Source organism: Sorex fumeus, unplaced genomic scaffold, assembly GCF_029834395.1.
Source record: "Sorex fumeus unplaced genomic scaffold, SorFum_2.1 ptg000024l, whole genome shotgun sequence".
Classification (NCBI taxonomy): Eukaryota; Metazoa; Chordata; class Mammalia; order Eulipotyphla; family Soricidae; genus Sorex; species Sorex fumeus.
Window position 1 is genome coordinate 27121601 of NW_026606081.1, and position 15936 is coordinate 27137536.

A 15936-nucleotide genomic window follows, 5' to 3' on the forward strand; every position below is an offset into this window, starting at 1 on the left:
TTTTATATCTATTTCCTCACTTGGAAGAAGATTTAGATCAAATCTCTGAGACTAAAGACAGCATTACCATTCAACTTACAATTTTACAGTTTGAAGAAGTGATGCCGTCATTACCGTTACTAGGCAAACCACAAAAAAAAAAAAAAACTATTATTATACCCAGACATTCTTTCAGACCAATCCATCATATACTCTTCTAAAGAAAACTCACCTGTAATAAAGAGAGAACAACAGGAATTCTTTTAAATTATTTTATTTCTCATAGTTTTCTAACACATGGTGTTAGAACAATAAATTTTGGCACCATGACTTAAAACCTTGTTTTCAAGTGTGACCTTTAAATTATGAACAGTAGCTACACTAAGGATGTTTGAACCTCACTCCGAAATCACTGAAAAGAATCAAAGAATTTTTAATTTTCGGTCAGTGGGGAAAAGCTTTCAAAGTGAGATAAAGAGAAGGTAATAGAGAGTAATAAGCAAGGTAAATGGGCACAGTTTGGGGAGACAGAGATAACTCTCCCTAAAAACAGAGGACAAGCAATACAGAAGGGAAAATTATGCACCAACTTTATTTTCCTAACATGAAATCCAAGTACTCAAAAGTTTGTGTTTTTCTAATCACAAAGTGCTACCACTAACCTCAAAGTTTTCTTTTACCTCATTTTTTTTTTCTTCTTAAATTTTCTAGAGTCAAAACCTGTTTTCACTGAAGGACAGTGATCTTGCCAAGAAACACACAAGAAGAAAACTTTCAAAGCTTGCCTAAATCTAGTTATCTAGGGAATATAATCCACCTGGTAAAATTCATCTCAGGAACACAGGGTTCGATTTCAAACATGAAAGGAAAGGCATCTCACAATCCAAAGAGAATCTAGAGCTGTTTCCAACTGGATATGTGCTTCGGTTTTTCTCTATCCTCAGACGTTTGTTTTTTCTTAAGAAAACAAGGTTTTTTGTATTCCCAGTAACTACTGATACAAGGTCAATAAAGAACTCCTACACTATGTTGCGTATAAAGTCAGACTGAATGCCAGTTCTCTGACATTTTAAAAAAATGGCAAATTTTCATGTGTATCAATTTTGTCTATGAGTTAATAAATAAAACCATCCCCAGCCTCTGATAAATAAGAAAATATCATTATTTGCCATGTGAACATTTGCACCTGAATATTTTATCAACTGAAACACAAATTCAGAAAATTGTCATTATTCTCCGAAACTTGACAAAGAAATAAATATTTGCTTAAACTTTCTTTCCTTCGTCAATCTGTGTTTTAAGGCTCAGAGCAGACATTAAGAAACCATTTTTTTTAATAAAAAGGGGTTTTTTTCGCCATCTTTGGCCCAAGAGCAGGCATTGAGGAAACCATTTTTTTTTAAATAAAAAGGCTTTTTTTTTCGCATCATTGGCCCAAAGTGAAGTTGTCCTGCTGAAGTTATTTAAATATCCATCTCATCTCCTCACATACAACTTCAAAGGCCATGTTCATGCCAGTTATCTTTTCCAAAAGAAAATCCAGTTTCATCGCCAGTGAACAACTCAGGGGTCTATGAAGGACACGGCGATGTAACGGGTCCCGTTCTTCACAGGAAGCCCTTCATGTAAATGTGTCAGTCTCCCTGGATGCATGAAACTCCAGCCTTTCCTCGGGGATTCAATGGAACAGTTGTACCGTAGAAATTTGCAGCCCCCTCCCTGCAAGAGATGCAACAAGATAAATACATCAGCCAAGGATGTCTGGTTTTGTTTTTTAAATCTGTGCTACCTTTTCTATGAGACCACCTCAGCAGAACCTAAAAACCGCCGGTAAAGGACACAGACCAAGCCATTTTCAGGGTGACTCACTCCTTTTGCAAAAAAGTGGACCAGGGGGAGGGGGTGAGTAGAGCGTTTGCCTTGCATGTGGCCAACCCAGGTTCGATTCCCAGCATCCCATATTGTCCCCCAAGCACTACCAGGAGTAATTCCTGGGTGCAGAGCCAGGAGTAACCCCTGTGCATCGCCAGGTGTGACCTAAAAATGAGGAAAAGAAAAAAGTGGACAAGGGGAAAAGCCATAATGACCTGGAAATCTTCTCCCACATTATTGAGGGCGATGTTGATGGTGAACGTGGACGCGTCGTGATGAGGGCGAAGTGAACGTTGTCTGTCGGGCGAGTATTTCACCACGAAATTCAACAGTGCAAAGCCCTGCAAAAGGCAAGGCGGCCCAATGGATGCGCTGATTCTCAGCCCATCACAATGCATATTGGCGTGCACAGGCTGGAGGGAGGAAGGAGGAAGGACGGGAGGACAGCTACCTTGGTGTAATAGCCCGCGAACACCTTCAGCGTGACAGGGGCGATAAACTCCCGGATAAAGTGCAGCCAGACATTCTCCAGGCCAATCTGCTTCATGTGGATGTCATCCGTTGGGACGTTCTCGTAACCCCCGGAGATCCGGCTGTCCTGGGGAGAGCGGGAAGCAGCAACGTCACCAAGCATGCTGGTTGGGTGATGCCTGGGGTCATTCACCCTCAGAAATCTTTCTTAACCACCAGATCCCCAAACACCCTCCAAATAATGGTTGCTTGAGATGGGTGGACCATCTGCGTTCATAGTAGGCAATTGGAATAACTTAAGCCTGCATGGCTTTCCAGAGCTACCAGGAAGTGCAGCTGGGAATAGATTCTCTAACTTAGTTAATGAACTCACTGGTGCTGGTGAGTATCACCAGTGACTCAGACTTCAAGATGTGGCTTAATGAACACTTGGTGCAGTGCCCGCATCAACGTGTAAATGTACATAGGAAGTTTGACCTCACAAGGAAATAAAACTGATGTCCAAAGCCCTCCCACGTTTCCGTGTTTGGGGCCAGGGTTAGCTCTCTGGCAGACAGATAGAGTGCTAAACCACTTCTCCATTACACGGCTCCCTACCACAGACCATAATTCCCACAAAGCCCCACAGTCTATGGCGTGGCCCCAAAAACTTCCGAATAGTTTCCAATTATCCTACAACCTGCAGACATCAAATTCTTCCTCATACTAGGAATGTCCGTGCCCCAGGCAGCTGACTAGCCAGAGAACATGCCAGGGTCAGTCAGAGCCCAAAGCATGCGGCTACAATCTCACGTTTTCAGGGAGCTGGTGTGCATGACCTTCCCCAGAAGAGGAAACGGAAGGCAACACACTGGTGAGAATCAATCTTCCTGCTCCATCTTGAACGCTGAGTGCAAATGCAAAACTGATTCAAATGTATAAACTGACCCAGATGTAAATCTGCTGAAACAGATTCCTCCTTCTTACATGTACATGCACACACACATACACACACACACACACACACACACACACACACACACACACACACACACACACAGACTTTGATACTTACGCAGATCACTGTAAAAGCACAGAGAATAAAAGTTGGCATTTTATAAAAGAGCAGTATCACCCAGGAAAGGCAGGTTACCGCACCAGCCTGGGGAATCTGTCTCTTAAACAACACAAGCATCAGGCATAAGTGAAGAGACGAGACCCCAGGAATCAAAATGTGGGCTGGATAATGGCAGAAGCAGACAAGCATTCTGGTCACCGGCTGGCCCCGGTGAGACGTGTAAGCTTCAGAGATGCCTGGCCAAATGGCCCCTCCTTATTCTACATCTATCTCAATTCCTCCTCCCAGCACACGGAAACATTTTAGTTCTTCGTGTGCAAACAGCTACTTACATGGTGCTTTCCCCCAGACCACTGGCCATAGTGCTCCATTTCTTGCACCAACTCGTCACAGGCTTTTTCCGTAAATATGGGGAACCAAAACACGTCTGGACACGGCTGAAAAAGAGAACGTCACCAGTCAGAGAAGCGGCATTCCGTGTCTTTGATCATGGGTACTTTAAAGGGAATGGAAGAGAGTCTGTGTTCATCATGCTTGTGTCACTTGCTGTGTTGACCTGTCACTGGTCACGTCTTTGAAAGTGATGCATGCTGTGAGTGACCACTGAAATGAATAGTGATGGTGTCTACAATACACCAGCACCTGTCACCCACTCCTCCCTGAGTCTGAAGCGAAGCCAGCATGCAACAACTATGACACTCAAGAAGGCGTGCACATAGTTCAACTAACAATCGTTCTGCTTCTTTCTCAAAACAGACCAAATCATCTCAGCTGCAAAGATACTTCACATTCTCTGAAATAGGGTTATTTCAGAGGCATTTGCATGGTACAATAATAGTTTAGCGCATACGCTGCCTGAGCCCACATGCTGCTTGAGCCCATGTGGCCGAGCATATGTAGTGCCTGAGCACATGTGTCACCCACATCTTCCCTCTCTGTGTTTTCATGCTTTCATGTGTATGCTGGGGTCTGTGCAGGGGCTCTCTCCACCCTTGGAGAAGCCCGCATTCTCTCTCTTGAGCACAATACTCTCTACTCTTCCACTTTCTCTCCCTCCTTCCCTTCAAAATCTCCAAACAAAAACTGTAATTTAAAAACAAAACGAAACAAAACAAAAAAAACAATAGTTTAAAGCTAAACAGTTTAGAACAAAATTTGGTTTTCTTTGTAAGAACCCTTTCTGAGAAGAGATTTTTGGGCATCCTATCTATCCAGCAGTGCTCAGGGACTACTCCTGGGACTCTGCTCAGGATTGAATCCTGGTGGTGTTCAGGCACATATGTGATGCCAGGGATTGAACCATCGTCAGTCACGTGCCAGCCAGCCAGCTTCCACCTTGTGCTATCTCGTCACGGAGGACAATTCCTTTCAAAGATAAACCTTCAATGAAAGAGGTCGTGGGAGCGATAGTACAGGGGGGAAGGTGTTTGCCTTGCAAGCGGTCGACACAGGTTTAATTCCCAGCATCCCATATAGTACCCTGAGCACTGCCAGGAGTAATTCCTGAGTGAAGAACCAGGAGGAATCCCTGTGCATCGCTGGGTGTGACTCAAAAAGCAAAAAAAAAAAAAAAAAAAAAAAAAAGAGGTCATTACCTTACCTGACATATGCTTCATTTCAATGGTTTGAGAAAGCATGACATCTGGCAGTAAATGACTGTTACTCTCAGGCTCTACATTTTTATCTCTCATCCTTAAGACTATGAAGTCAGTAAGGAAGCAACATGAATGGTATTCTTTGTACCTGAAGAATAGCATCACTAATTTCACAACATTATTTGCTGTGACAGTAGTTCCTTCAAAAGTAGAGCAAAAACGTTTTATCACTCATAGTATTAACACAAACCTGCTCAACTATATTTTCGGTGAAGATCTTCGAATAATCACGGTTTATATACTTTTCCTTCCAGTCCTACCAAAAAAAAAAAATCAAAGGAGATTAAAGTTGTACTTTTTGATAAAAACTAATAAAAATGTAACATCTGTATCTTTTACAAATTGCTCAATATATAAATGATTATGTAGTGTAGAGTCATTCTTAGAAACTCTAAGAAAACAGGAATTCTAAGAAACTGGTTTGTTTTTTAATCATTGTCCTTTTTTTGGTGTATGCTTAATTTTAAAAAAAAGTCAAAAAGTTTTTAATTTTTTGGTTTTGGAGAGACACATCCTACTCCTGCCTCTGTGCTCAAGGGTCATTACTGATGGTACCCAAGGCACCATTTGTGGCGCAAGAATCAGTATGTGCAAGTTCCTTACCTACTAGACTACCTTTTTGGCCCCTGATTTATATTTTTTGGGTCACATTTCAGAATCAAAACAGAGAAATCAATTAAAAAAACAAAATGAATAAAAGCCCTGTAACCTCAGTCTTACATATCTGCTATTACAGGGCTCATATCTTTTTGATGGAGAAGAACAAAAACTATTTTCAAATTGTTTAATAAATTTTATGTACACATAGTCTATGAGGGTCGGATCGTTACCCATAACATGCTATCATCTTTTACTGATTAGTTTTCTAATTTTTAAATAAGAGGGGAAAAGAAAGTAAAAATCATCTTTAACATATTAGAATCTTTAAGTTTATTTCCTCTTTATCACTATTGAATTTTGTTTGTTTTGTTTTTTTGGGGGGCCATACCCAGCTATGTTCGGGGGTGTTCTCCTGGCTCTGTACTCGGGCTTCACTCATGGTGGTGCTTAGGGGATCATGGGCTGCCAGGGATCGAAACCGGGTCAGTCATGCAAGGCAAACGCCCTACGCAGTATTCTGTCACTCTGGAACACACTACTGGTGGGTGGCTGAAGACCTAAGAGCCACTAAAGCTTTCATTAGGGTATTGACACTAACTTTCTGTTTTAGATTACCTTTTAAACAAACTCTGACCTAACTAATTTTCTAAGAGGTTCTCATAAGACAAAATCATTTATTGGTTAAAGGCTGCCAGAGCTCACTCTTTTTGAGGTGTAAACAAATTTTACTTATTTCTGTCATTTTTATTCCAAATAGTTTGAGTCCTAAAGAAATAGAAAAAATCAGGACTTTTAAAAAGACATGAACATTATCTAGGAAATAAAAAAATTCATATTCCCAAGATACCAAGCAATTAAGTAAATTAAGTAAAATACCAAGAAATTAAGTAAAATAGGTTATCCCACCCCCGCCACTTAAAAAAGCCACTTTTTAATGCTACTCTTATATAAAATAAAGAGATTCAGCCAAAATCAAACGTGTATACTTTCTAAATACAAGTTAAATAATTCTCTTCCTGGGAGCTGGAGAGATAGCACAGCTGGTAGGGTGTTCAATTCCCAGCATCCCATATTGTTGGAGTACAAGAAGCTTAGGTTTATCTGGTTACACCCATCACAGTGCTCCTGAAGCACTTCCACTTTCGTTGTGTTTATCTGTAAACAGTCTTCCCTATGCTCTCCTTCCCACCCAGTTAATCAGCTTTCCCCTTAATCAGACTTTGTTAATTTGTAAGATCAGTTTCCCAGAAATCTATGATTTTATATGTATGAGTGAAATATTGCCTTTCTCCTCTCCTTATGCCTTATGAACAGTTTACCTTAAAGTAATATCCTTTTTGTATAGATACAGGAAGACCGTTAACATTATGCTTTGTAACTTAGGATTTGATTGGCTTTGAATATTATTCACTCCCGGGCATCTGCTTTCTCGACTTAAGCCTCAGTTACCCTTAGTTCCTAACACCCCAAAAGCAGGGTCCCGATGAGGGACTGAATGGACCCAGAGCAAGCGGTGAGCTACCCTGGCAGCGAAATGGGCCAGGCTAAAGTGCCACGATTCTTAACTGTAAATTAAGAGTTTGATCATAGACAAATGCTGTCATGATCCAAAGGTAACGACAAGACTAGGATCCTGCTAGGGGTGGGAAAGACTATCTGGCCTGAACACCGTAGTCTGAGATCGAGATGGCCCTAGGAGAGCAATTCTATAAGTTTAAGATATTTCTTACTGTATCCATACAAAATACAAAATGATTTATATTATATTCTTATATGTTTGTCGGACAAGGAGAGGAGAGGCATGCCCATGGGATTATGCTCTAGGGTGGGTCCTCCTGCTGAGGAATGATCTGTCCTAGGAGTGGTCTTCCCTGAGGCTAAGATTTCTACCCCTATTGATTTCTACCCCTATTGATTGTGACCGCACCTATGTGTAATTGTTTCCCCAATTCAAAATGGAGAGAGGATTTAACTAGACTGTAGGAGTGGGCTGGCGGTTCTGAGAGGATCAGAAGGAAGAGGAGGATGAAGGGGAATGGAGAAGGAGAATGAAGTAGCATGGAGAGACAGAGAGAGACGGGAGCAGAGACAGAAGGAGAGGGGAGCAGAGACAGATGAAGAGAGAATCAGAATAAACTACAACTAATACCAACCAGCCTGGCCCTCGTTTCCTTCCTCCACCTGACCATCGCCATCAACCTCTCCAGGGTGGGAGAAGGGTGAGACTACCGAACGCGGGCAGCGGGAGAGATAGAGCCACTGCCGCTGCATGCCGTGCCCCCCTTTGTGTGAGTTTACACATCATATGGTACCCTGAGCACTGCCAGGGGTAATTCCTGAGTGCAGAGCCAGGAGTAACCCCTGTGCATCGCCGGGTGTGACCTAAAAATGAGGGAAAAAAATTCTCTTCCTGATCAGCAGACAGTAGGATATTAAACTCACTATGCCTGATATCAGTCATTTTGAGAAAATAAAAGACAATCTAAGGAGGCAGACTGAGTCTTCATTAAAAGAGGATTCTTTAAGAAAGTATTTTCTCTTGGAAAAATGTGCAAAGATGACAACAGAAAAAAGGCCCTAGAGTGACAGTGTTAATTTATGCATGATTCAAATCATTTAGACAAGAAATAATATCAGGCATTGAAAGTATAAAATAATTTCCTTAAGATTTTCATTATATGCTAAATCCAATTACTGGGAAAATTTCTGTTTTTCTCTTGTTTTTCACAGAATTGTTGTTAAAATTTTTATAAAATTATGAATTAAAATACATTTCCCCAATCTCACTTCTTGAATTTTGTTCCTGAAAAATCAAAATGTAATATTGACATATGTGAGTTCATATTACGAACAAACTGGCTGAAGGAAACTTAAGAGTTATAGGAAAATAAATGATAAAGCTGAAGATGAAATACATACCACAGGATTTTCAAAAATCTGCCAGAGATCATTGTTATAATGGGAAATATTGTAATTTGCCGTTGATAATAATCTTCCAAATTCATGTCTGTTAGAAATATACATGAACATACCCTAAAGGCCAAAAGACAAGTGTTAACATTCTTAGAGGTCAGCACCAAAATTACATGTAACCATAGGAAAAATATATAGGTGAGATGAACTTCAACTTTGATCATTCATGGGCATGCATTTTTATTTCTTGCATAAAGCATGCATGGTTTAAAATGAAAAAGAAACCAAATCATGATTAACTGTGAATCAGACACCACAGAAAACTAATAAATAGCACTGACACTCAACTGAAAAAAAGAAGAACATGGGGCTGTCTGTACCCCTTTCTCACTTATCCTAGAGGTAGACATTGGAAAAACATTCCTGTTTGAAAGCAGAAATAGTTTTGAGACACAGCAGCGCAAGGAACTGTACCTCTTTGGGCTTCTTTCCCTTTGAAAAATATAGCATATTTCTAATGAGAATTCAAATATTGATATTAGTTCATCAGTCTATTTTAATTGTTTACTGTTCTGATATTTAAGGACTGGATACAAAGACTACTCATGCATTATATGGCATCGACGGAGGTCGTCCCCATCTCCTTACCCCACACCTGATAACTCTAGGAAATGCCACTAAGGTTATAGTACTTATTCTGTACCTGTTTTAAAGGTAAAAGGTTCATTATTACTTAAAAAAAAAACAAAAGCATCAAAATCTCATTTTAATCAAGATATATTCTAGAGTTATTCCCACTTCTTCTCTCCAAAATGGAAAGAAGGAAGGAAGGAAAGAAGGGAGAGAGGGAAACACAAAGGGAGGGAGAGAGGTTGGGAGAAGAAAGGAAAGAGAAGGAAGGGAGGGAGGGAGGGAGGGAGGGAGGGAGGGAGGGAGGGAGGGAGGGAAGCCCGAAGGGAGGGAGAGAGGTTGGGAGGAAGAAAGGAAGGTGAAGGAAGGAAGGAAGGAAGGAAGGAAGGAAGGAAGGAAGGAAGGGAGGGAGGGAGGGAGGGAGGGAGGGAGGGAGGGAGGGGAGGAAGGGAGGGAGGGGAGGAAGGGAGGAGGGAGGAAGAGGAAGGGAGAGGGAGGAAGAGGAAGGGGGAGGGAAGGAGAGAGAGAGACAGAGAGAGAATTACCTAGAAGTACATAACGATAGCTCAAAGGGCAGAGTACAACCTTCATATGTAGTATGGATAGGTCCTAAGTCTGACCCTCAGCCATGCACACAGCACACACATAGGCACACACACGCGCGCACACACACACACACACACACACACACACACACACATACACACCATCTTCTGATGCTGGGTATGGCCCTGGTGATCCAAAGCACTGCAGGACACGATTTCTAGTTTTAAAAATCTAGACCAAGCAATGAAACCAAAGTGGGCTTGTTGTTATCTGTCACCCATTGGCCCAAAGAGTCAAGAGCTGACAACTACACACTGCTCCCCCCACACCCCCCACACACAGAATAAGGACCAATGCATATCAAAATTTTACCCAGCTCAATAGAAAGACTCTTAAAGAAACGTTACTGCTAAGTAAATTACCATGGCTCATATTCATCAACAAAAATAAATAACAATAAATAAAAAATAACACCTTTGGGGGGCTGAGCATTTGGAATGTTTCCGGAGTAGGGGAGTCTTTTTCCCTTTGTAAAGTCTAAAATGAAGAGAAGCATTGGGTAAGTTGACCTGTAAGTTGACCACTGGCTCAGGTAATTTCAGGAAAATAAAAACAGCAGCCTTTGACGGAAAGCTACATTCCGAAAAGTCCTTCAGAGACAACATGCAGCTCAGGCAAAGCTTAGCGCACACAAAGAAGAAATCCGGCCCTTCCTTTTTTCTCTTTCTCCTTTCTGGTCAAACATAAACCCAAGCTCATTCCTTAGCAGAACTTTCATCAGACACAAAATTAAGACAAAGGGAGAGAATAAAAACCAGGTGAGAGGCCATTCCGGGATGCACTGTTGAAGGAATTAGGCGCTGCAGGAGCACAGGTTTTGATCACAGGTGCTGAGGCTGTTCCACGGAACAGTGCACACATAGGGAAAACAAATACATTTACACAACACATGCCTTATTAAACGAAGAAAAAATACTTGCCAAATTTTCTGGTTTTTTTCCCCCAAAATCACATTTGCTACACAAATGTGAATAAAGGAACCCAAGCACGTCTAACACAAAAACAATATAAGTGTTTTCGGTCCTATACAACATTTTGAGAAACAGTTTTCTCCAGTAACAATTCGTTTTATAGTAAATTTTGTAATCTTTACAAAGATTTTCATAGTATAATTCTTTGCAGATTAGCAGAGTCACTAACTCGTCACATATATTAGATACGGTATTTCCCAATCTTCCAGTTAGTGTGGTAAAGAATTTGCTATTATAGAGCTGGTAATAATTCAAAACATATGGACTTTGATTTAAAAATAAAAGCATGCTCTTACATGTGTGGTATTTCACTAGGACACTGCCTAATTGAATTTAATGAGATCAGGTTTTCACTACAAAATTTCAACTGGAAGTAAAGATAAATTCTTCAAAAGGCAAAACTGGTTTGATACAAATCTGGTTCTTACCAAACTCTCATTATTGACTATGAGCTGGCTTAACCATCAAATTCAACACTTTCCCTATAGCTTCTGGAAGTAAATATTCACCAATTCTAATTCCTCACAAATTTTCAATAAGGAACCAAAAAAGCTGGCTAGTACTTTACAAATTAGAAAGAATTAAAAAGGCATCCAACACAGTGACACATCACTGGGAAAGCAAGCATTGGGTGAGCATCCCCACACCAATCCCCAACCTAGACCCTACCATTTCTCGAGCGTTACGGCATAGGGCCATATCAGGATCCAACTTATCACGAACAAAATAGTTCCTCTCATTCATCTCCGACCGGAGAGTCTTCCCTCGAATCAAGTACACGTTAGCCATGTACGGGACATTCCATATTCCTCTGCAGGGAAAGACAAGACATCAAAATACCCAAAATAACCAAACACCTAGACTATCTATTGATACGCTTTAAAAACCAAGGCTTCATTGTGTGGACGTGAGTTCTCAATTCAGAGAAACGCAAAAAATCCTGAATGGTGTTTGACACATACAAACACATGCGTACGTGTGAGGGAGGGATCAGCATCTCCATGCGCTACTTAGTAACTCTGTCAACATGTTTGTATGAGGTCAACTTGGCCTAAAAATCTTCAACTCGAGGTTGACACTGGTTGACACTGGTTGACTTTGGCAGTCAATGGCTACTCAGTCCAAAGTGTGAGAGTAAAATAATACATTCAGAAGGTGTTTTTGTGAAAGATTAAGCAGTTTACTAGCAAACAAAAATCCCATATGAGCGAGGAGGGTCACACTACAGCCAGCTGACTGCTGCTTCCTCAGAGCGCATGGCCAGCTTCACTGCCCAGGTCTGTTGTGACTCATCGAAAAGTTTCCAAAGCATCCTGGAAGAAGTATTCACACCCCAGGAGTTGGGGGAATGATCAGGACTTGCTCGCTCTAAGAACAAGCCACTACCATATCCATCAACACCACACAGGATAGAGTCAAAATCATCTCAACTCAGGAAATACATCACCTTTCTTTTATTTTTATTTCATGAGGCACTTTCTGTTTTGTCCTTTCTGGAGAAGCCAATATTTTTCTTTTTTTCTCCATTCTCAATCTCTCTATTTCTGTCTCTCCTCTACCTTCTCCCTCTCTCCCTCCCTATTCCCTAAATAAAACTATTTTACTTAAACAAAAATAAAAAGAAAGGAAATTAACTGCTGGACCAAAGAGATAGTTCAGGGGTTAAGTTACCTGCCTTCCTTACATGCAGCCAATGCGGCCAGCACGACAGGTGGTCTCGGTCCCCCTGTCCCTGTCCCCTCACAAGCTAAGCCAGAGCCAGAAGTATGCCAACTGCCATGTGTGGACCAAATCAACTACTGAAATAAAATCAATCATGCAGACATTTTATCATCATAAACATATCATTTCCAACTAGAAATGGGAGTCAATGTTGATAAAATAATTGATTTCTCTTCACAGCAGAGAATTTGTGTTTTATGCTGAAAACTCATGGAAGAGGAAATAATGGAAGATTTCAGAGGTGGGTGCAAATTTTGTTTGCTTCAATTGATAAATGCGGCTCATTTACAGATTTCCAAACAGTGAAAGTGATCTTAAAAATACATTTAGATCATGGCATCTGACATTTGAAGATTAAAACAAGTAACTCACACTCGGTTCCCTTGGACAATATCCACATAATCTTCAGACCGAGCATAGTAGCCATCAGGACTCAACGCGCCCCAGAAGTTGGACCACAGCTTACCGTGACGAGTGACGAGAGGAGCGACAATCTTCCTAATAAGAACCAAAAACAATGCAGGTGACTATTTTTAAATAACCACACAACTATGAATTCTGTGCTTATTACCAGGACAAAGCAAAAAGTAATGTGTAAGTAAAACACAGACCAAATAGAATGGGCAAGTACCACATATGTGATCGTAACAAATATTGAAACTATAATTAATCTTTCTAATTGTCATTTTCTTTTTTCCTTTTATTTGACTCATCTATATGAAAAGTTTATACTTAGAATGAAAAGTTTATAAGGGGCAAAAAAAAGGTGTTCTCAATTTGCTACAGCACAGGTAAAAAAAAATCATGGCATGTTGGGTAACACTGCTTTGTCCTTCTACAAGGAGCTTAGGTTTATCTGGTTACACCCATCTATCTGGTTACACCCACCACAGTGCTCCAGAGGTACTTCCACTTCCATTGTGTTTATCTGTAAACATGTAAACAGTCTTCCCTATGCTCTCCTTCCCACCCAGTTAATCAGCTTTCCCCTTAATCAGACTTTGTTAATTTGTAAGATCAGTTTCCCAGAAATCTATGATTTTATATGTATGAGTGAAATATTGCCTTTCTCCTCTCCTTATGCCTTAGGGCGTTCGCCTTACAAGCGGCCAACATGGCCGACCCGAGTTCGATTCCTCCGCCCCTCTCGGAGAGCCCGGCAAGCTACCGAGAGTATTTGATATGCCAGACACAGTAACAACAAAGTCTCCAATGGAGACGTTACTGGGCCCGCTCGAGCAAATCGACGATCAACGGGAGGGCCTTATGAACAGTTTACCTTAAAGTAATATCCTTTTTGTATAGATACAGGAAGACTGTTAACATTATGCTTTGTAACTTAGGATTTGATTGGCTTTGAATATTATTCACTCCCGGGCATCTGCTTTCTCGACTTAAGCCTCAGTTACCCTTAGTTCCTAACACCCCAAAAGCAGGGTCCCGATGAGGGACTGAATGGACCCAGAGCAAGCGGTGAGCTACCCTGGCAGCGAAATGGGCCAGGCTAAAGTGCCACGATTCTTAACTGTAAATTAAGAGTTTGATCATAGACAAATGCTGTCATGATCCAAAGGTAACGACAAGACTAGGATCCTGCTAGGGGTGGGAAAGACTATCTGGCCTGAGCACTGTAGTCTGAGATCGAGATGGCCCTAGGAGAGCAATTCTATAAGTTTAAGATATTTCTTACTGTATCCATACAAAATGATTTATATTATATTCTTACATGCTTGTCTGACAAGGAGAGGAGAGGCACGCCCATGGGATTATGCTCTAGGGTGGGTCCTCCTGCTGAGGAAGGATCTGTCCTGAGGCTAAGATTTCTTCCCCTGTTGATCTCCACCCCTACTGACTGTGACCACACCTATGTGTAATTGTTTCCCCAATTCCTCATGGAGAGAGGATTTAACTGTACTGTAGGAGTGGGCAGAGGGCAGAAGGAAGAGGAGAGTTCAGAGAGGATCAGAGAGAGAGGAGGATGAAGGGCGATGGAGAAGGAGAATGAAGTAGCTGGGGGAGGAGGAATTGGGAGCAGAGAGATAGAAGAAGAGATGAGGAGAGAATCAGAATAAACTACGACTAATACCTACCAGCCTGGCCCTCGTTCTTTCCTCTGCCTGACCATCGCCATCGACCTCTCCGGGGTGGGAGAAGGGTGAGACTACCGAACGCGGATGGCGGGAGAGATAGAGCCACCACCGCTGTGGGTGCCGTGCCCCCACTTGTGTGAGTTTACACAATGGCACATCCACACAAAGGCAAAGAAAATGATTATCACTTAAAACAAATGAACTGGCATGAGTCTTATATAGTACCTGTTTTGTTCAATCAAAAGTTTTAGAGTCCTTGGGTTTGTCAGAACCACATCTGCATCCACACTAAAGTAATAATCACAGTTTTCATCTTGACGGCAAAAATCCCTGATGTTGAAAACAAGAATGAGAAAAAGTAAATATTGGCTAGTTGACAAGTGTTACCATAAACTTCCTATATGAAATAAGGTTTCTCTAGCATGCTTTTCTAATAGAGACAGTAAGGCAATGTCTAAAGAGATGCATACAATCTAACTTCAAAATGGTAAATTCATCAACACAGATGTTTGTAGGTTTATAATAAATTTTAAGCCAGGGGAAACAAATGCTCATGCTAGCCACTATCAAACTGGTTACCAGGGAGGAAAGCTCATTAGGGTAAGAAAAGCAAGAGACAAAACAAGTTCTGCATGAAGATGCAAGATCTGCCAATGACTGTATCATGGAAGCTTGACTAGTGACATCTGTTCAGTTTTCCTGGGGTCTGTCTATCCGACTCAGTATGCATCCCTTTGGATCCTGAGTGATAAACCAGCCCAAGACAAAGCCATGAGGAGACACTCTGACCCAGTTCCCTTCAGAGCAACTCAACCCAGGGTGTGGCATACTGTATGAACTCAATGAGCAAATGGCTAGTCTTACTGTCACTGTAATAGTTCTGCTGAAGTCACATTTAAGGGGCTTTACAAGGAATCTGCATTATTTCTTCTGAGGCTTCCAGAATGTTCTCAATCAGGAGGTAACTGGAAACTGAGAACTGGCTTTCTGTCCCCTTCCTCACCCTAGACTGACCCTATAGAATCTTCAGAAGGAAACATGAAACCATTGGGACATCAGTCAGTCACCCGCATGATTATAGTCTGAATATTTTTAAAATTCTCACTGATGTTATATGAATCGTTTGGTAAAATAGGTTAGTTCGGAGAGATTAAGGAACAAAATTTCTTAGTCCTTTAGTCCTTTACATGTGAAAATATACACAAACACAGGGGTAAAAATAATCACACATAAGTACACACACATACACACATATGCACACATGCGCACACACATATACACTGCTGAGACACTGAAATTTAGAGAACAAATTTTGAAGGAAAATGGTGGTTTTCTTCCAAGTGCCTTAGGTTAAAATGTTCAAATTGGTT

The 15936-nt window shown here is 41.2% G+C and overlaps 1 protein-coding gene across 2 annotated transcripts in view; it reads right to left on the reverse strand.

Moving 5' to 3' along the window:
• Positions 1-256: 256 nt before the first annotated feature.
• PLOD2 (procollagen-lysine,2-oxoglutarate 5-dioxygenase 2) overlaps positions 257-15936 on the reverse strand; it is an 83844-nt gene continuing 68164 nt past the window's right edge. The window contains exons 11-20 of one of the 2 annotated variants that reach the window (XM_056114229.1): positions 14792-14896; positions 12849-12974; positions 11424-11565; positions 10198-10260; positions 8554-8667; positions 5225-5290; positions 3712-3816; positions 2303-2449; positions 2067-2192; positions 257-1698 (exon numbers count right to left, since the gene is read on the reverse strand). In XM_056114229.1, the coding sequence (XP_055970204.1) occupies positions 1543-1698; positions 2067-2192; positions 2303-2449; positions 3712-3816; positions 5225-5290; positions 8554-8667; positions 10198-10260; positions 11424-11565; positions 12849-12974; positions 14792-14896 (1150 nt within the window). In that variant the 3' untranslated portion in view covers positions 257-1542. The remainder of the gene's footprint in view (positions 1699-2066; positions 2193-2302; positions 2450-3711; positions 3817-5224; positions 5291-8553; positions 8668-10197; positions 10261-11423; positions 11566-12848; positions 12975-14791; positions 14897-15936) is intronic. The other variant, XM_056114230.1, reaches the window with a different exon arrangement.